At 39.0% G+C, this 20708-nt stretch overlaps 1 protein-coding gene across 1 annotated transcript in view; it reads left to right on the top strand.

Annotated features, from left to right (window-relative positions):
• Window positions 1-1205: 1205 nt before the first annotated feature.
• The window catches only part of LOC119649963 (uncharacterized PE-PGRS family protein PE_PGRS54-like), a 36924-nt gene continuing 17421 nt past the window's right edge, over window positions 1206-20708 (top strand). The window contains exon 1 of the mRNA XM_038052399.1: window positions 1206-1496. Coding sequence (XP_037908327.1) covers window positions 1409-1496 — 88 coding nt within the window. The 5' untranslated portion in view covers window positions 1206-1408. The remainder of the gene's footprint in view (window positions 1497-20708) is intronic.

Below are 20708 nucleotides of genomic sequence, written 5' to 3' on the forward strand. Positions count from 1 at the left end.
CATTCCATTCACCCCACTCAGTGGATTGAAACATCGATCCTTCAAGTTAAGTGGAGTCAGCCCACAGTCTGCCTTACAGACAGCGGCATGCAAAGGACTCATGCAAGCGCGCAGCCAGTCGGCTTGGCGATGATGTTGTGCCGCCACGTCAAACACGCCCCTACCTCCGATGTCACGAGGCAGGTTCATCTGCTCTACGGCAGACTTTGAATGATGCATTCGAAATTTGGACATAGTTGTCCGTATCCACCGCTGGACGTTTTCCAGATCGGTCTTCGTCCACGGCAATATTCCGAATGCATAAGCTTGTGAAGGGATAGCGAATACATTCAACGCGCTTATTTTATTCTTCCCCGAGAAATGCGATTTCAGCACCAGCTTTATACGTCGCAGGAATTATTATTATTATTAATTAATTCAGACTGGTTTCCGTGTGTATCATTGGGGCAATAAGAATACCGGCAACTGATTACCAGGTACATTGATGGATTCCTTACGACAGAAGGAGCAGACGCCGTGCAAGCAAAACGCAATGGGTAAGTATATCTCAGGCCTTCAACAGCCAAAGGAATTGCCAGCGGCTATTAAGGCGTTTAGGTGCTACCAGATGAAATGAAAACTGTTTTGTTGTATGCTGGGGCAATGTCCGACACCTGTGCAAGCTATGTTGAGGCAATTGGGAGAAAACTTAATACCAGAAGCTGGGTTGAAACACTTCGACGCCCTGAACAAGTTTCTGTCGATTCACCTTCAATTCATATTAAACTAATAGTTCTTTGAGACTTTTTCTATTACATCAATCACTGCTTTCCCATGAACTTTTATCATAAAATTTGAACCGTATAAAGTAAAGTTCCCCTGAGTTTTAATTAACTTTTTTTCTACACCAATCATTAAAAAAGACTTCTGAGAAACATCATATGATTTGTATTGTCATTTCGGGTTTTTTCAAATAACCAGAATCAGCGTCAAGAGTTTGGAGGCTGTTTTTACCATATATACATACGTGATAAAACGATCAGATTTCCCAAAGAATGGTAACAATGATCATGTGATGCAGTTTCGCCTTCTTCTCTGTTCTTCTAATCCTCCATTAATTAGCCGCCAACCTGATTCACTGATAAACTGGACACAAGAAACTAATTATGGACGTGATAAACATTTGGCTGCAACCGGTTGCCCACACAGATTTGAGTACGAGATGCTGATCCGTCGAGTGCTCCACTCCACCTATAACCAGTTGCTAAAAACTAGATATTAGTTATGGGCGGCATTATTACGCTAAAAGTGAAAATTTAAGATGGCTAGTACCTAGTCGGAGTTCATTAAATCAACATATGGTGGAGTGATTTTTCCAGTTCTTCGCATAGTCATTTCTGAGTGATAGTTTGCAGTCGGTATTAGCAACATGAGAGCCCTTTGCTTCCTGGTTGTAATAGCAATTTGTGTGTTGGGCAGTGAGTGCAGTGATGGCAGGCATAAGGTCTCCACGCAAGGTAAGAACTTTTTGACTCCCCGCAGCAGTGCTAGTCGAAATTTCGCTGAATAAGAAACGTACGCGCAGGAAAAGCGTGATGCAAAGAATTTACGATATTGTTCGAATAAATTATGTGCTCTGCATAATTAATTGGGCATGTGCGTAGCGCGAACCTGACGCATTGTCAAGTTGAATTGACATTGTGCCTTCAACCGAGCAATTGGACGGGTTGAAAAATTTATATTGTTTCAGAGTAATATTTCTGGGTTTTCCTGCAATAGGAACATGAAGATTCAACTTGTCTCATATTCCACTAACCGCATCGATTTTGTAACCTTACGCCTGTCCAGCGGAGCCACTGATTGAAACGTTGACAGTCCGTGCGACTTATTACGCACGTTTCGTGTGGCACATGACAAGGAGACAACGGTCGTCTGCTGATACACACATGCTGCGTGTAACCATTCATTGAACTCTTAGATTTATTGCTTGCTCTCCTACGTGAGAACAGTTCAAATCTGTCTTTAAAATACCTGTAATTGCATAATTCAAAGAGAAAATAATTCTGCAAATCGATCGGAAAAGCCTAATTGATAAATTATTCTTGTAAACAGGCACTTCAGAATGCTGTGAGAATGTCTTATGTTTGCATGTATACATAGTTTTCGTTCAGATATGGCCGATTTCCATTGAAAATATTCGTATCTACTTTCTACCAATAGATGCATCACGATAACCAGGTATGAGTAGAAGTTTGTCGTCCGTCGACACCGCACATACATAGGTATTGTGACCCTTAAGGAGTCAAGTTTAATGGTCCATGTGGAGATGTGTGAAAGGAAGCCTTACAGTAATCTGTCCTTTTTTCTTAAAATCAGGAGATAAATTTTGTGTTGTCCCTAATTTACCATATTTATTTATTTATTTATTTAAGAAATCGAAAGTCGAAACCGTTTTACGTATTCCATATGCATAAGTATAAACATATATTTATATCCTTACTCGTATAGTAAATTGGAAGCAGACAACACACTTATTAATAACGAAAAATTGTAATCTTATATGGAAACCTCTAAATTTTTAAGGTTTCTGTTATTTTCGTCTAAGCGCCTTGTTTTTGTCTTTTGTCAAAAATATTTTCTATTCAATGTAAAAGATACTGCATCCTTCCTGGACATTCGGCATTGACAATATATGCTATTTGCAAATTAGTGATTGATTGGATGATTTTTTCTCCGTCAGGTGTTTTTATTGTAGCGTCATTATCATTAACATCATCATCATTGTCGTTCCCGTTTCTTGTAATTTGGCGTACATTTACCAGAATTCTATATTCATCAAAAGTATCCGCTATCAGGCCATCGTCGCCAATCTGGATATAGTCCAGTAGCTAAGAACCATCGACATTATATCTAGTTGCTAACATAATATTTTCGTTGTTTTCTGCCATGTGCTGGAAAAAAGTCTCAAATTTTTCGAAACCTTTGAAACAATTTGTAGTTATGTTATGCGAGACATCTTGAGTACGGACTGAATACGATTATGGTAAAGCATGGTGAACTTTGCCCATTATATTCTTGTCCTCACTGATCAATCAACTTGTAAAAATATTCCTTGTCATTAATGACCGCCTGTTTGCCATATAATTGGCGGATAAGTATGATAATTTAATCGTCGACTTGAATCTGTTGGACCTAGCCAGCCATGTTGGCCGCAATCAGCAAAGTTACCGTTTCTTTGCTATGCTTTCTGTCAAAACATTTACCTCCTTTTAACACTAAAGATCTGTTTGGTAAGCACTTGTCAAAAGACTATTTTCCATCATTTCCACCTTAAATTATCATTTTAGACAAAATTAGCAAATTTAGGACTTTCCAAATAAAATTAAAATTTTTCGAAATCAAATTAACGACTTCCGAAATGAAATTTTCTAAATCATTTCTAAAACATTTAAACATTTAACATTTTTTTCGAATCAAATTCCCCCAGAGAAGAATTGGAAAACCACAGCTATGAAAAATATACTTAACTAGTGACCGCGGCTTAGCGATATTGAAAACATTTTTTTTGCCCTGTCCAGGGATAATCTGACCGGAAAATGCATTATGCAATATTCCTTCGTTTTCTCCCATCCTAACACTCCTAAGCTTTCCTTATTTACTACTTTCAATTTAACCATTCTCATTCCTATTATTATATTTGCACAATTCCAAATTTTATTTTAATTTCGCAAATAATGCAAGTCAATAAGGGGGGGGGGGTGTAGTCATCTCGTATGAGGGCCGTTTTTTTTGCCTTTTTTTGAAAAATTATTTTGGATGACTGGATAAAGATAGATACGTGATTTTTTCACCATATGTTTATTGATATCTCTAGTATATGTGTATATTGATATCGGGGCTAGTTTTCGGAACACGTGTCAATTTATGCACCCATCTCCAAAAAAAAGGTGTTTTTCTGCTGCCACGCTGGAGGGCACTGTGTTCATCTGAAGAAAGAAAACTAAACGACATTTTAATGTGGACAATATTCCACGGTCCGCAAACTAGGATAATTAGAAAATATTAAAAGGTAAATTTTTGGTGGGCTTTTAAACTTAATTTTTTGGATTTTTGTGTCCGATTTTTGCCGTCCGATTGCAATTATCCTACTTTGCGGACCGTAGAAATATGTATTAAAGAAGTCGTGAAAATTTCAAAGAATTTGGTTGGATAGATTTTGAGCTATGGTGGCAGCCGATTTTCAAGATGCAGTTTCGAGAAAAACGCATTTGAAAATTTAAATGTGATTATCAACGGTAACATTTTAACTCGCCATTAATCTGCTATACCTGGTCCATAGAGAGCACCCTCCGTCTCTTCAGAAAAGTCTTGTAAGGCCGATTGTTGCTCTCTGGTTTCAATTCTGGCTCTTTTAGCGAGATCAGTCGATCGTCGTTCGAACCGCCAAATTCGCGCTTCATTACGGCGGTCGGCATAAACCTGACATATATGACCAACTTGACATCCCATTGTTACTAGGATTTTGAGAATGCCATTGAATCCTTCATTGAAAATAATTACAGCCAGAAAAGTGGCTATTTCTACGACCTTGGCCCCAGAATAAAGGTGTTTAGGAGCGAAAGTCCAGATCAGTGCATTTAACGACTCATTGTTATTCTGGGTCTCTGCTCCTATACATCTGTTCAAGAGATCATCTCGTGACAAATCTTCGTAAATTGGTTTAATGACCGCTTGAACTTGTTCAGTCAAAGGTGCCTTCTCGTGATGGAAACAATCCAGTTCTCCTTTAGCTTTGCGCCATTTGCACCAACTGTCCTCGCCTGCTGGACAGTTTTGATGCTGACGATTTTCGTCTGTAGAACATTTATGGAAGAAAGTTGCCCAAATTTCTTGCTTCATTCCTTCTATCGAATTTGCATGTCGACGAATAGTTAGCCCAAAAAATGTAGTGAGGTCGTTAATAACCTTATCAGTAAGTTTTCCAGCCCCTTTTCCACCTGATTCTTCTTTGCATTTCTAAGCCGCGTTCCCATTCTTTTCTCGACAATTACAATATACAAAACTTGTCGCAATTGGAACATCCATGTTCATGCTTGCTAAAAGTGTCTTGCAGATGTTGATGCGAAGTCCTTTTTCTTCTCTGAAAAGTGTCGATTCCCATGAAATACTCTTTTTTAATACGAGCATGACGTTGAACGTTAAAGCGATCTCCCTTCGTACGATCCATTAAAAAAAACCGAACACACAAACAGCACAATACTTAAAACAAAATATAACTGAGTATAGCTTGAATGTCTTTCAGTGCTCACTCTAGACTGGATTATCCTTTTTATTCCAAACAGCAAATAAGTTTAGACAATTGATTGGTTTTCTATCTTTTTATATTTATACCTGTGTTCGAATTTATGAGGCTCAGGTAAAAAACTAACAGGTAAAAAAAGATTCGATGCTCTTTCTCATCGAGTACTCTAGCCGCGGCTGCAAACTCCTTACCTGTTTAACACTGTAATTTCTGAACGACTCGGAATATCGGCAAATCCCTTTGCCCACATATTCTCCACTATATATAGATACAATTCATGCAAAAAAAATCGATTTCTCCAATCCAACACATGGGATGACCCCCTTAACATAGCGAAGGGATCACCGTGTTGTTGGGTGCATGCTCCAGCAGTTTTTCGTTTCTGAGTGAGGCATGAGTTGTTGTGGTTGAGCTGGCATCGAATTCTAAATTGAAGGCCATGTTTAGCGGAATCAGGACGAGTGATACCGAGACTGACTGATGAATGGACAGCTGAACAGTTGGGCCGGGGTCTTCAGTTTGGCCTGAAAAGTTTATCGATTACTTTGAAGTGCAGTCAGTGTTTTGGTTTTCCCGCGTTTTCCTCCTCCCTCAGTGAGAATTCTTATAAAGATGTTTTATTTTTTAGGATTTTTCGTAGTTACGTGTTTCGAAACAACTTCTTTGAATACTGTGGGTTTTATAGCCTGAAAGCTTGCAAAATTAGCAATCGAACGTCGTGAGAAATTTTGCCTTTACCAAATGGAAAATTGGAATAGCTGAAAGGAAATTGGGTATTTCATCGTAATTCGCGGCAATTAGAATGGAGCCCTTTTTGCTGTACTTGACGGGGGTACGATAAGGGAATTCGTTTTTGGTCACAGAAGGAAGGATTGATTCAATTTCATGGGAATGGCAGTATAGGAGTTCATCGCTTCAGCACGATTGTGTTGTGAGAAGCTAGTCGTGTCAATTCAATCCTTATCAGAGGATGGTGGCCGTTATTTTTTTACCATTGCGAAGACCAACGATTACATTAGTAGGTTCGTTCCCAATTGAAGATGGAATGCGTTTTCTAGTCGTCGATAATTTTCAACTGTTTCCTGAATCTGTAGAAAATCCGATTTAACCGAGGAGCAATATAACCAGATGAGAAGGCGCGAAGCTGCCGTAGACGTGGTGAACATACAAAAAATTTTGCCTTGGTCGAGTAAATCGCAAGAAGTTAGTAACGAAGGAATATCTGATAGGAAAGTAGTGTAGTTCATCATAGTTGACTGGTAGTGCTAGTTGCTTCGTTATGAATTTAAATTAAAAATCTCTAATTAAGAAATAAACTTAATGACCAGAACTACATTATAGAAAACGTGTACTTATACATACACACAATACCATTTATTGTGACGAGCCATTTGTGCACCGATCCTGGAGCTCTGGGTGAAGCTACTTCCAAGCTTTTTCTGTTTTCTCTCTTCTTCGTTTTTTTGTCTGTTAATTAGAATTGAATTTATTTTACTTGCTACATTATTTTTTATGTTTCTTTTATTTTATTTATATATTTTTTTTAATTTTCCTTTCTTCAGTATTTGTGGGCGGACTTTCACACACAATTTCGCCATCTTTTTCGGTTTTTTTGGGATAGCTCTCCCTTCTTGTTCGTCTCTGATCACTAAGGATGGCTGTTTGATAATTGCCAATTCTAGTTGTCATTACAAAACATTCAACTAAGGAAAGGGTATGCCACCGATATTTCGGCAAGATAGCAACGAATACGGCAAAAAATGATTTTCTTAAATGAAGTGTGGGTTAAATTTGTATCTTCGTTGAAAGTACGCTCGATCACCGTGAAACACAATTCCAACTATTCGTAAGAGAAATATAACTCTGATTGAAGCCGTGACGACGGAAGAAGCTCTTTCCATGAATATTTAGACCCAATCAACCTAGAATGCGGAGAAATTACATATGCATTTTTACGATGGTTGGTATCCAAAACACCTTATGAAGGAGCATTAATCAAAATGGACAAAGCCCGAGCCCACAAGGCAAAAAAATCAGCGTACTGTGCGTCGCCGTTCTGTGCCTGGTAAATTTATTTGAGAAGGCATTCTCAATGCTCTAGTGATCTGTTCAATCTGTTGAATCTGAGCTGCAAGTGATGTTGCATGGGTTCGTAACCTTACGAAATGAGTTATTTTGGTAACATCAGAGATTTCACATCCTACGTAGTTGATATTATGATGCTTCTGCCATCTGGATCCTTTGGACGTTTGATATTGTATGCATTGCAGTGTACTTCATTTTTAAGGTTTTGTTTGCAAACTAGAAACTACCCCACCGAAAAATCTGAAAAAATTCATGAAGCTGCCTCTATATGGTACCCAGGCCTCAAAATACTCTCGATATCGATATCTATTCAAATTAAGTTAATAATAGTATATTACAATATTTTTGGGAAAATTGAGTAAAACCCCCCTTAAGTTTATCCCAGAGTTATAGAACTTGATAGTAGTATAAAATATAATATGAAGCATATCCCCAAGTTTGATCAAAATCATACTATTACTAACAAAGTTACAGTAGCTCAAAGTTGACTTTACCGTGTAAATTTACTGCAACTAAATATCAATATCACACTAAAGTGGGTAGTCAGACGTGCTAAATGCATATACATAACGGGCTAGGTACAAATGGGATAGTTCTACATTCAAGTATACTCACAGAAGAAGCAAACAAAACCTTTCATACCTGAATCGCCCAGCTTCTGGTTTCCCGACTTGTTTTGTTTGCTTTTGTTTACTTAATACGTAAATTTGGAGTCGTTAAATTGATTTGGAAAGTAAGAAAGCTAATTTGATGTGGAAAAATGGTAATTTTTTTGGAAAGTCCTTAATTTGCTTGGGAAAAATATTAATTTTATTTGTAAAGCCATTATTAATATTATTCTGTTAAGGGAAAGTCACACCGCGTCCTTAAAGAACTATGTTGCCCCTTTTACTGGTTATAGTGTAGGAACTTTAGTATATTTTCTACTTCCAGATCTTTCAACTATGCATCTGGTATTAAGTGTTCTTCCAGATGACTCGACCTACTTTACCGGACACTGACCCGCGACATGTATAGAGGTTTCATCACACTCCGCACAAAACCTGCAGACAGTGTCCGTAGATATTCCTAGCTTCCCTAGGTGATAGTTTAGCCGACAGCGACCAGTGAGAATTCCCACTATGATTCGGAGGTTCTTTTTGGTGAGGTTTAAGCAATCCTTTGTGCGCATGGGTTCGTATCCCCTAATAAGCACCCTGGACTGCTCAATCCCTGGTAGGCCCACCCAGTATAGTTCCTTAAACCGTTCCTCTTCATTTTTTAGTGTCATAGCCATGAAACCGTTTCTGATTCCACAGAATTGTTCTGGCCCGTATAAAGGCGTTCCTGCTCCTTTCTTGGCTAGTTCGTCCGCTGCCTCGTTGCCTTCCAATTCAGCATGGCCTGGAACCCAGAATATCCAGAACTTGCTGGACGAGCCGAGTGTATTCAGTCCCACAAGACATTCCCATACAAGTTTAGAGTTCACTTGGTTGAACCTTAGGCCTTGATTGCTCCTTGGCTGTCGGTGAGAAAAGCAATGTTCTGCTCTCTGCAGTTCCTTTGGAGATTAAAGAAGGCACATCTGTCTATGGCGTATATTTCCGCCTGGAATATGCTAGTGTACATACCCATTGGCTCCAAGTACATTTTTCTTTGATCAATGATACCGGCACCCGCTCCCTCTGCTGTGAGGGATCCGTCAGCATACCAAGTAATCCGTTGCTGGTTTAAGCCGTATATCCCAGCCACGCTCTCCCAGTTTGCCTTATTACTCCAACGTGTTTCAAACTTCTTATCGAAGTAAAACCTCGTTGTCATGTTATCCCTTGGTATCAGTAATTCGGGATATCGCATAGAAAGAATATCAATCTTCCTTCGGTGGCTAGCCAAGGGGCTGGATCCACAATGGCATCCGCTCATCATTGCCAAGTGTGCTTTGAAGGGTGAAATTGCAACTAATCACGCGGCCGAATGGAGAAATTCGACTTTTTATAGGTAAGCAAAAATCTTTGTGAAAAAACCTGGGCCTGTAGAGCACATTTTTTGTCCCTCAAGTGTGAAAACCACAGCACAAGGCTTATTTTATCCTATGTTGTCCTAATTGGGATATTATATTAGTCATATTTCAAACAACTTTTAGTCTGCTGGAGGTCGCAACTAGAGTTCTAAAATAGTACGTGTGGCGACTCCAATTTTTATCCAAAACCAAAAAGCTTTTAATTTTACATTACTAATTTATTTTCTAAGAATATGAAACTCAATATGGGTGAAACTAACCAACATCAACAATTTTGCGGCTGTTGAAAAAAATATAGTTCAAATTTTGTCATTGAAATTTCTATGTGAATTCTACTATTGTAATGTATGAAATATTCAAAAATCAAAAATTAAATTATCATTCCAAAAAAGGCATCTGTTTTAGCTTCGAAAATTAGAGGAGTTTTGTGTGTATCAAGTAAACGTATTGATGAAGGTGCAACTGTAATACTGAACCCGTAAAACACTCCATGAACCCAATAGTATAGAGACGCTGGAGATGTTGACCTAATTTATAATGGGGCTTTGTCAGCATTTCAACTTGCATTCACAGAATATGCTGAAAGTATCCCGCAAGCTAAGCCAAAGATTCAAAAACTAAAGTCTATTCAGCCGCTAACAACATCACTACCGCTGACAGCATTTTGGTTAATCATTTGACTTGCGAAATTACTGCGACTAACTTTTATAGGCTGTGATCTACATTGCGGTTACCACGCTTATTCGTTTCATCAATCAACTTCTTGGAGCGAATAATAGGGCCTAATATGTATAACTGCAGCTGACAGTGGCATAGTCTTTGGAAAGTCAGATAATTGGAAAGCGCCAAGAGTTGATAAGATTCACTTGTTCTAGTTAAAATGGTTTAAGAACACTCACAGTGTATTTGTAAATTATTTTAATCAAGTGATTGCCAACGCGAGCTTAATTCTTCAAGGAGCAGGGTGTCTCTTGTCCTTCAGAATGTCGAAAAAGTACTTATGTTACAAGGTTTCCACTTAAGTTCTGTGCGCGAACATAACAAAACATCCTGATGTTCATCAATTAGTAGTTGAGATTTAAAAAAGACCAACTTATAATCGATAAAGTAGCTGTAGAGCAGCCTGTCGACCTAAAACGAAATATCTCGACAGCCTAATCTATGCAGGCTCAAACTTTGACTCCATATCAACTTTATAGTTCAATGTTATACTTGTACAAAATCTACCCGAATAACTTCCAGCTGAGAACAGTGATGAAAAACTGGAGCATGGAGTTGTTGGTATTCTCATAGACATCAGGGGAAATACCAATCAAGCATGAAATGTATCAAGGCAACTTTGAATCTGTTGTCCTATCCTTTCAGTAAAAAAAAATTCGAGTTCCAAGTCAAACATGACATATTTTCGAAATGTACATTGAGTTATTTAACGTATATTAACGAAATTAAAATGTATGCCAAAGACGAAAATCAACTTCGCTCCTTACTGGACACCACCATTCAGTTCAGTGAATGGAATCGGAATGCAAATACCTTGATATGTTGCAGACAACAACACCCGCTGTGGTAATTATGAAATCTAAATTGCTGGGGGAATTCCAACGACCTTGTTTTGGAAACTGAGTTATTTGAGAAAAATAAAATCATGGCAATCAATACCTTGGTTATTCCAACACAAGAGAAAAAGAAACCCATTCACAGAGGGTATATACAACATTTTTTGTTGAAGCCTCCAACAAATGGTTGACTAAAGGTGTACTGTTTTCTTGGACAGAAGCACTTCTCACTTCAATCCAGGATGCTTCCATCCCAACAAAAACAAACTATTAACGGTACGTTCTTCATGACTTCTTAATTACCGATTCCAGTAATAGGTTATGCAACTGTGAGGAGGAGACTATCCAGTTTAGAATGTTGAGCAAGCGTCGTAACTTCGTCGGAAAAATTCTCCAATAAAACCCTTTAGATGTAAACTACGATCTGTATTATAACTATACTCGACAGGGAATCTTTGAAAATAATTGGGTTATTGTGGGACCAAACTCTTGCCATCGACCACAGGCCTGATCTGGTTCTGCTTCATAAGGAAGAATGGGTGTACCTCATAATCAATGCATCCATACCGTTTGATCGGGATAGTGTTGAAAAACAGCAAAGAAGAATGGAATTACAGCTCCCTGGCGGACGTTTTCCAGGAAACATAGAGACTACAAAAGATCCAGTTAATCGTAGTCGTTAGTCGAAATTCAGCGTCGGGAAGGCGCCATAAATTCATAGTAAAGTTATGGTATCCACTGCATGCGTGGCGTTCATTGATCTGATATTCTCCTTATGATCATTTCCTGTTATTACATATAAGCGCAAACGCTTATCGGTGAATTGCGTGTAAGAGACGGATAAGCAGAATGAATGACCACATCATACAAATACTGACTGCTTAATTCTTCATTTTGCTCTGAACGTCGTAGCACACCTGAAAACCCAGAACATGCCATGTTCTGCAGCCCGCAGATATTTTTCAAGCTAAGGGGAGTTTTTTTTTGTGTAGGGTAAGTTGAAGCCTGCAAAGGTACACTGTCGGACTACCAACTAAACACTTTCCTGTCGTTAAAGAAATAGCTTGAAACCGTTTGTCACACTACTACCATCTTAGGGAGCCTTCATGTTAGCCAGTTCCAAAGGAAGGCTTGAGGAGGAAGGGAACTGGTAGTTCACGGAACCCCCTGCCTCTATCGGTCGAGTTCTATCTTCTTCATAACTATTATAGAAGAATCCAAACATAATGCGCAACACGGCTCCTCCTATCAGAGCTCATCACCATCTCTCTAACAATGTTGCCTGCAGAGAGCTCCCTGTTTCTGCATAAAATTGTGACGAATCCAATCCCACCGTTCATAACAAAAATAAGTTAGCAAAGCAAAAGCTGGACGCCTCAAGTATGGAAGGTTTTGCGTAGTTCTTTTATAAAAACATTTGCGTGGACATTTGTCCCATTAGTAATTAGCACGTAATGTTTATGCATATATTATGTCCGAATATCCACTTTCAAATGCTATTGACATTCTAAATATTAGAGTTTCCACTGAGGCGGCAACTTTGACCTACTATAACTTAGTTAGTAATAGTGCGATTTCCACCAAACTTGGTAGGATCATGCTCCATATCATAGCCTATATTGCATCACAATGTGGTATTTTCCTGATATTTTCAGTTTCTTCGGTTGGCTTGGTTCTGAAAATGGACCCGTGAAACTAATGACCACTTTCTAGCCTCCGCCCTCCCCCTTGGGAATTAAATGCCAAAACTGAGACCCCAGAATTTCGTAAAGTACTAATCGGGACTTTTCGTTTGATACCCCACACACATAAAATGGTACACCTTCCTTTTGCATGTATGAAGATCCCTCCTTAAATTCGATATAAAACGATGTAACTGTATGCGTGAGCATTTACAGTTCCCATTGTCCCAATAAACTTGGCGGAAATACGTTTGTTTTCCTCAAAACCTTAAAAAGGTGTGATTGGCATCGCCTACAATCCCAATGCAGTCAAGGGATCGTACTTTCTTAATCTTCTGTAGGTAAGACAGAAAACATCCATGTCCACTTAGAAGCTGAGTAAGGAAATACCCAATCTCACCGTGCTTTCGATTCAGCGACGAACCTAAGTTGCAAATGAGGAGTGCAGTCTATATGCTCCTTGACTTGTTTTGGCAAGAGAGATGCCACTCATTTAGTGTGTTTTGCCGTTCTTTACGAGCAACTACCTCCTTTGAGTCTTCTCCCGTGCCTTGGTACATGGCTTTACGATCTTTAGCAAAAAGGGCAATGGGAATCATTTCCGTGATTACCATCATGCTGTTTTAGAGATAGTGCGATAAGCAGACGCCACCCATAAAATTCTCCGTTTTTGTACTTGTGCAAGGTGGTTTCGATACCCAGCAGACTGTGCTGCAGTCAGCAGAAGACGTCGCTTGCTAGATCTGGGGTTCCAATGTTTGCCATTGCCCGACTTAAAACCGAAACTCAAATTATAGTCTTAGCCGATGATGTTTTAATTTGTTCGAAAAAGCTCATCTTTGAGTCGAGCGCCAATCCAAGCAATTTCCTGTGGATTTCGACTCGTTTATCACCTCGCGATCAATATAGGACGTAGGGTCGGGATCCTATTTCTAGACAGGATGGCTACTTCGGTTTTTTCCAGCATGACAGTATCCACCGTGGATCTACCTGTTCCCCCCTTAGCATGTATCATTTGAGCTTTTCGAGCACTTTCCCGGCCATGTCATGCAAACAGAGTGGTGAGTATGCAGACGGCGGTCTCCTTTCAGTTCACTAATTAACACAGGGGGAAGGAAAAAACGCAAGCCTTGAATGCGCCGACCAGTAGGTCTCCCGATAGTGGAACACGGGCTTGTTGGCTTCTGCCAGGATACAATCGGGCCCTGGTACCTTTTTATCTTTCTTCGAGAGAACTGCCTCTTCCAACTCTTTTATAGAGAAACAGGCAGTTAACCGTAAACCAATTTTATTAAGGTCTTATTTCATTTAAAAAATTTCGAATAGCATCTAAAAATTTAATATTTAGTTTACGTAAATCTAACACTGAAGAAGATCCAAATTGAATTTCCAGCATTTTTCTTGCCTGGTCATGAAAACGATCACTTTTAGCTCAGGATGCTTGTCGGTATGTTCCTTCGTTTTATTCATAGATTTCTTTGAACAAACCTTTGAAAAATATTAAACCAAAAAAAAAGGGTTTTGAAGTTCTTTTTGGTTAAACATTGGCTAATATGTCCTTGCATTTCACTATGGAGATAACTAAAATTTCAAAATATGTAATCTCACGAGAGACTTTCTGTAAGTATTCGCCATTAACAAGAAACCGATAGTTGTCACTGGAAGTCAGAATAGGATGAAACGTTGCATTAGCCTGCGTCAAATATGCTTACAAAATTTCAGGGTTCCTATTCTCTATATCTCCAATAAAAACACATAAACTAAATTTAGTAGAAACAACTGTTCGAGAGAAATACTAACAACGTCTGATCTGGCTGGTAACAAGGGGAGCATACCGAACAACCTTCCGACACCCTTGACTTCCCAATTGATGCTTCGTGCTATCATTGGCAAATGCAAATTCAAGCCGGAACCACAAGTTCATGCGTGCTAAAAAGTGCGTCAATGCAAAATACAAGAGATAAGATTTACAATTCTCAAGGAAAATAAACCTCTTCCTGTAGGTTCTTATTTGTCCATATACTGAAATCATATATGCACATATTATACAATTAAATTGTAGAGAAAGCTTTGCATTGACTATTAATTTGGCGGCGTATTCTTTGTTTAAAAATTAACGTAACGAACATGATCGGAATGCATTATTCCCAGTGTAGTAATATTTCATGGAAGTCATTGAACTCGTTGGTCGTCGAAAAAGGGACTTAGCATAGTCCAGCCAATTTGGTTTTCTGGAAGCTTGGATGGCCATTTGAAAATGGCTAGTATTCATAAAAAAGCCGGATCTTGTTGAAGAGCGACCCATTGGGATCTTAGATTGTGTATTGTTTTTTTCAGACTCAATTTTGTTAATGTTTTATTCATTTCGGGAAAAGACGTGATGTAGCAGAAAAGTATGTCGTTCTCGTGACCATTTTCATTCATGGTGTTCATCCAGGTGATTGGGTACCTTGAACGCGAGTAAAAAGAAATCTAGAATGTTTACAATTTGTAGAGTTTTATGGGTGTGATAATCAAAGGTGTATACCAGTTCGTAATACATCGAATAAATATTTAGATATTCAAATTGGATTTTTTCACGGGAGAATCAAGGAAGCGTGTGGTGAATTTCATCATCTTATTCTTCATCTGATATATAAAATGTTCGTGGTTTGAACTGTTCCCGTAAGGCCTATGTAGAACTGACATGGCCAATTTTCCTGTCTTTGTGGCACTATGTGTTCTGACATCCCAAAACATCCTTCCCACTCATTTTTACATGTGTTTAGATTTTGACTGAATGGGCATATCGAATAGTTAGTTCGATTGCAAGCTTCATTCGAGTCTTCAATTAAGGCAAACTACATAGTTCTTAATATGAAATTTTTTAGTGTTTGTATTCATTCTCCACAAGGCATATCCTTGCGAGGTCAATAGTATAGAAGTCACTCCGTTACCATGACTAAACTAGGTCTGTGTTTATAAGATTGTAGCAAGCTTGTTTTGCATTTGTTCGGGGCATAACATTTGTCATTGCTATTTTTAGTTAAATGCATGCACGTGCGCATATTTAAAAAGCATAATTAGCTCGTGTATATTTAATTTTTATTATCTATTTCGTTAAAGTCTGCTTTATCGTAGACCTGCCGGTTCGAAACCCGAATTGTGTCCTTGAGGATTTTTATAACAAGTGTTTAGGGAGATCAGATCAGGGCAGTGAGTTATTTCCAATTTTTATTGTCTCTTTTTCTGGATGTAAAGCAAAATGTTTTCGCGTTTATCATTTGCCATCCTCCTTCTGAGAATTGCTGAGATCGCGTGATCTATTGTTCCTTTTACATGCAACAAGAGCGCCATTTGGTGTTAAGTTTGAGGGGAGCTCCCCATAGATGTGAATGGAGGGTGCAAATTTTTTTCACAGAATGTAGCCATGTGGGTCATCAAATGAAAGAGTTCAATTAGTACTTTTTGAAACTGGTCCCATATTTGATATCGGGTGGAAGATAGGGGAGTGAGGGCTCAAAATATGACCCTCAAAAAGTGTAACAGGCCTCGTTCTTAGCACCTATCCAACCGAAAAATTTGAAAAATTCAGAGTGGCCTATCTGAACGAAATCTAGGCCGCAAAATACATCCCGCTTCGATATTTGCACAAATAAAGTTAATAATAGTATATTAGCATATTTTAGAAATTTAGCTAGAAAGTTCATGCTGGAACTTCAAAATTTGGTACTTGCATAAAGGATAAGATAAGACAAAATTTTGAAGTTTGAGGCAAATCCAACTATTATTAACAAAGTTATAGAAGGTGAAACTCTTACATTTTGTGTGAATTTCGTGCATTCTAATACGAGTATGACGTCATCATAACATATAAATTCGTCAATACCACAGCAAAGTGAGCTCACGTGAATGGGAGGTCGCAGGAAAACATTTCGTTTTAGTTTTTTAATCATTTATATATCAATATCAATTACTCGGAGCAGAAAGACATATTTGCACATTGAACAACTGGTATTCAAAATACATACGCACTTTAGATGTATATATGTATACTTTTATGAACGAAAATAGGCATACGATCAATTTATATACATGCATATATAAGTATAGTATTCGGTAATAGGCAATGTTTGTTTGTTGAGGGTGAGAATAATATCTACTGTTCCGCTCGAAACGTTTCACCATAGGGTCAAAGTTCTTACTGTACAAGACTATGATCTTGCCAGTCCTTATGTATTCCTCGGAGACTTGGGTTCTTAGCAAGAAGAATTGCGAACTCTTGGCCGCGTTCAAGAGATGAATCCTCCGAAGAATTTTTGGCCTCCTACATGAGGATGAACGATAGCCTACATAAGTACGAAATCTATGAGTGATACCATGACCGTCCGGTTGTGGATAAATTCCGGCTCAATAGGTTACGGTGGGCGGGTCACTTAATCCGTATGGATGAGGATGATCCCACCCGGAAAGTCTATAAGGGCAATATCTATAGCAGAAAAAGAAGATGAGGCAGACCCTGCCTAAGATGGAGCGATGACGTAGGTCAGGACGCCAGACAGCTTTTAGGGATATCGAATTGGTGGACCTCGACGCAAAATCGGGATGTCTGGAGTTCCTTATTAAGGCAGACCTACACCGGATACCGGTTGTTGCGCCGTTGATGATAATGATAATCATAATATCTACGTTTGTAATAGGTACTTATATCTTGTAGTTTGAAAAAAATATATAGGAATATTTAGAGTTTTTAGCCATAACCAATGGAAAAATATGCGTAGAAAGTTTCTCACATATGATGACCACAAAACCTTTATATCCGAAACGCCAGATTGCGGTATTCCGACTTGTTAGTTTTTAAAATCTAATAAAGTTTCACAATAATAGTCAAATGATTTTCTCTGACTTCCAATTTCCGATGGTGGTATTTGGTGTTATTATCATCAACGGCGCAACAACCCGTTTTCGGTCGTAGCTAAGAGTTCGCAATTTTTGTTACAAAGAAGTGAGTGAGTTCTTAGTAAAAGAAAGTTTTTTTTCCAGTTTGGACTCTATGGTGAGACATTTCGAGTGAAATAGTTTTTGAAAAAGACTCTGGTGGCTACACGGATTTCACCATCATAGCTCTTATTGCGATTTTCAATCGTAGGTGTAAGAAACATTTTCAACGGTTGAAAAGTGCAGTAGACTAGAGGACTATCCTATCTTACCCTTTAAAACATAGTGGACAAGCTTTGCAGCTCCCAGGACACACCTGCTGTAGAAACAGATCCATCCGAACGCATTAGTATTATTCGTGGTAAATGAATCAGTTAACCAGTTTTGGGGATCCTGCACATTTTTAAACTCTAATTTGCATCTACCTTGTACAAAATTCTTTGGTTTTCCATATACCTGGCTACCGTTGAATTGGTTTCCACTATCGTTCGTCTTTTCTTGGTTGATCTTTATATGTGCATGATATATATGTATTTTGATTCTAGTTGGTATTGATTAATTAATTCGTCTTTGGGCAGTTTTTCAACTTCTCACTCTTTTCTTATTGCTACAGATAGATTCTTGAGATCGAGCCCCGGTTAGTTTTTTGTAGTCTTTATGAATACACTATTGTGGTCATGGTCAAAGAAAAATAACGTAATATCGTCATTACTAAGTTAAATATTCGAAGCTTCCACGGTGCCTAAAAATTAATCGGAAATTCATAATGAATGAACCGCGCTGACGAATTCCCTAACTCAGAGAGTAGCAAATGGTCATAGCAAAACGTTAAGTATGTTACGCAGAAAAGACTAGCATTACATGCATCCAAGTGAAAAGTTAAATATGGAATGAGGAAAATTTTAGCTTCTTTTGAAGTAAAAGCGTTTTTTCCAACGGTTGCGTTATTCAGAATAACTCACTTTCTATGTACTACTTCCATGTAGCAGCATAGAGAGAATATTGGCGTGGAGCACTCTCAATTCGAAGTTAGTGTTGAGGTAATTGCATTTCTGGACTTTGGATAAAACGATGAAAGAGGATTTAGCATTGGTAATACTTTGAGTCATATCAAGGTCGGTGCCGCCATCGATGATCAAGCAGACTGCGAACTTAGGTTTTGCTGGCATTAACCTTCAATCTAACGCTCCTTGCTTTCCTTTCTAAGCTATTTGGTTAAAGTCCACAACTCAGTAAGAGAGGAAGCATATAAATGTCATAATCGTAGTCGAGGTGGAAAGACATCGAGATCTACTGAAGTCCTTTACGTTCTCTAGTCTAGGCAGCACGGAGAACACGACCGATATCATGGAGAAATAATGTCTGTGATTGGATGCAAGTCTGGCAAACCCTCTTTCGACTTCAAATTTCCTCGATGCAGCACATGACATTTTGCACACACATGTCGCTCTGCTTATAGTTACAGCAAGCTTATAGTTAGAGCAAAAGCGGTGGAGAATTGGACTTCTCACACTGCTCCACAATGATCCAAAAGGTGCTAATGTGATCGGTACAGAAGGAGGTTTCGAGGTGTTCTTTGATGCATGTAGGAAACACGCAGATGCTTCCAAAATCATCGCACTCTCTTAACAATCATCTTCTTGTTTCACACCTGGGGCATATCTGAAATTTCCAGGATTGTCAAATAAGTGAAAGTAAACATAATCAGCAGGGGTCGTTTGAGCGCATTGATAGTTAAGATGATTTCACTATTGTTTGGAGGAGCAAACCACATCCGCTAGGCATTTCATCCACAAGAAGGGGAACTTCTTCAGATATTACATAATTGAGAATCATGGTGGCACCTTCCACCTTTTCAGTTGCTCACCATCGCGAATGAAAAGTCAACCGTTAATATCTCTGACCAAGCCATATATGGCGAAATCATTGGCATTTACGCAAGCTTGTTGTGCCGCGTGTCCGCATGGCTCAAGTGGTTAGAGTGCTGGGCTGTCATAGCGGAAGGTCGCGGTTCAAATCTGCCTAATGGCAGAGGGATTTGTTATCGTGACTGGATGTCGAATACCAGGCGACTCCCCTGTGAATGGCTACCTGAGTGAAATCAGGGTAAAAATCTCGAGCGAGCGCAATGCTGATCACATTGCTTCCTACAATGTATTGTAGTGCACCGATACGATCTTCAATGCTCTAACACACTTTAAGGTCCTGATCCAATATGGATTTTTATGCCAACGATTATTATTTTCCGGAGTTGTCAAAATTTCGACAGATACCGAATTTTACCTAATAATACCACTAAGTGACAAGTATTTAAGCTCGGACGATCCTACTTACTAGAAGCTAAAGGGGCGCTGGTGGTAGGTAAATGGGCGAATCCGTCGAGAACTCACAGCAACATCGAGCACATATACAGAATGGTATATTTCTGTATGGTTTGAACCAAACTGTGTGAGAGTCTCTGTTCTCTGTTCGATAAATGCGAATAGACAAATGGCTGCCAAAGACAATTCACGTATTTACCGTGTATAGCGTTCGACTTCCATTTATCGATCCGCTCTTTATCCGACTTTACCCCACTCGGAGGATTGAAAAGTCGATCCTTCACGTTAAGTGGAGTCAGTTCACAGTCTAGCTTACAGAGAGCTGCATGCAAAGGACTCGTCTGCTCTTTGCTATAAAAATAAGCGCGCAGCTAGTTGACTTGGCGATAATGTGATGCCGCCACGTCAAACACGCCCCTACCTCTTATGTCACGAGGCAGGTTCATCCGCTTCACGGCAATATTTAGATGATGTATTCGGAATTTGGACATGGAAGTCCATATTCGTCGGTCGCCGTTTTCCAGATCAGTTTTCGTCCACGGCAATATTCCGAATGCATACTCGAGTGAAGGAATAGCGAATTCAATGCGCTTATCTTCTTCTTCCCCGAGAGATGCGATTTCAGTACCAGTTTTACACGTCGCAGGAATCCGGACAGCAGAGCATCCTTCAGAACAATAAATCGAGCATAGATTCCTTGCATAGTTGCTAGGTACTTGTAGAAGTCTGGATGTGAAGGTCACCAATGCTATGTCCGTCATACTTATACGGATAACTTGGATTCGACACTTGTCTAATCCAAACTCCATGGCTAAACATATATACTATTTGCAACAGCCTTCTAAGATGGTCGTCAGTACCTTCATG

This window comes from Hermetia illucens, chromosome 2 (genome assembly GCF_905115235.1).
Source record: "Hermetia illucens chromosome 2, iHerIll2.2.curated.20191125, whole genome shotgun sequence".
NCBI lineage: Eukaryota > Metazoa > Arthropoda > Insecta > Diptera > Stratiomyidae > Hermetia > Hermetia illucens.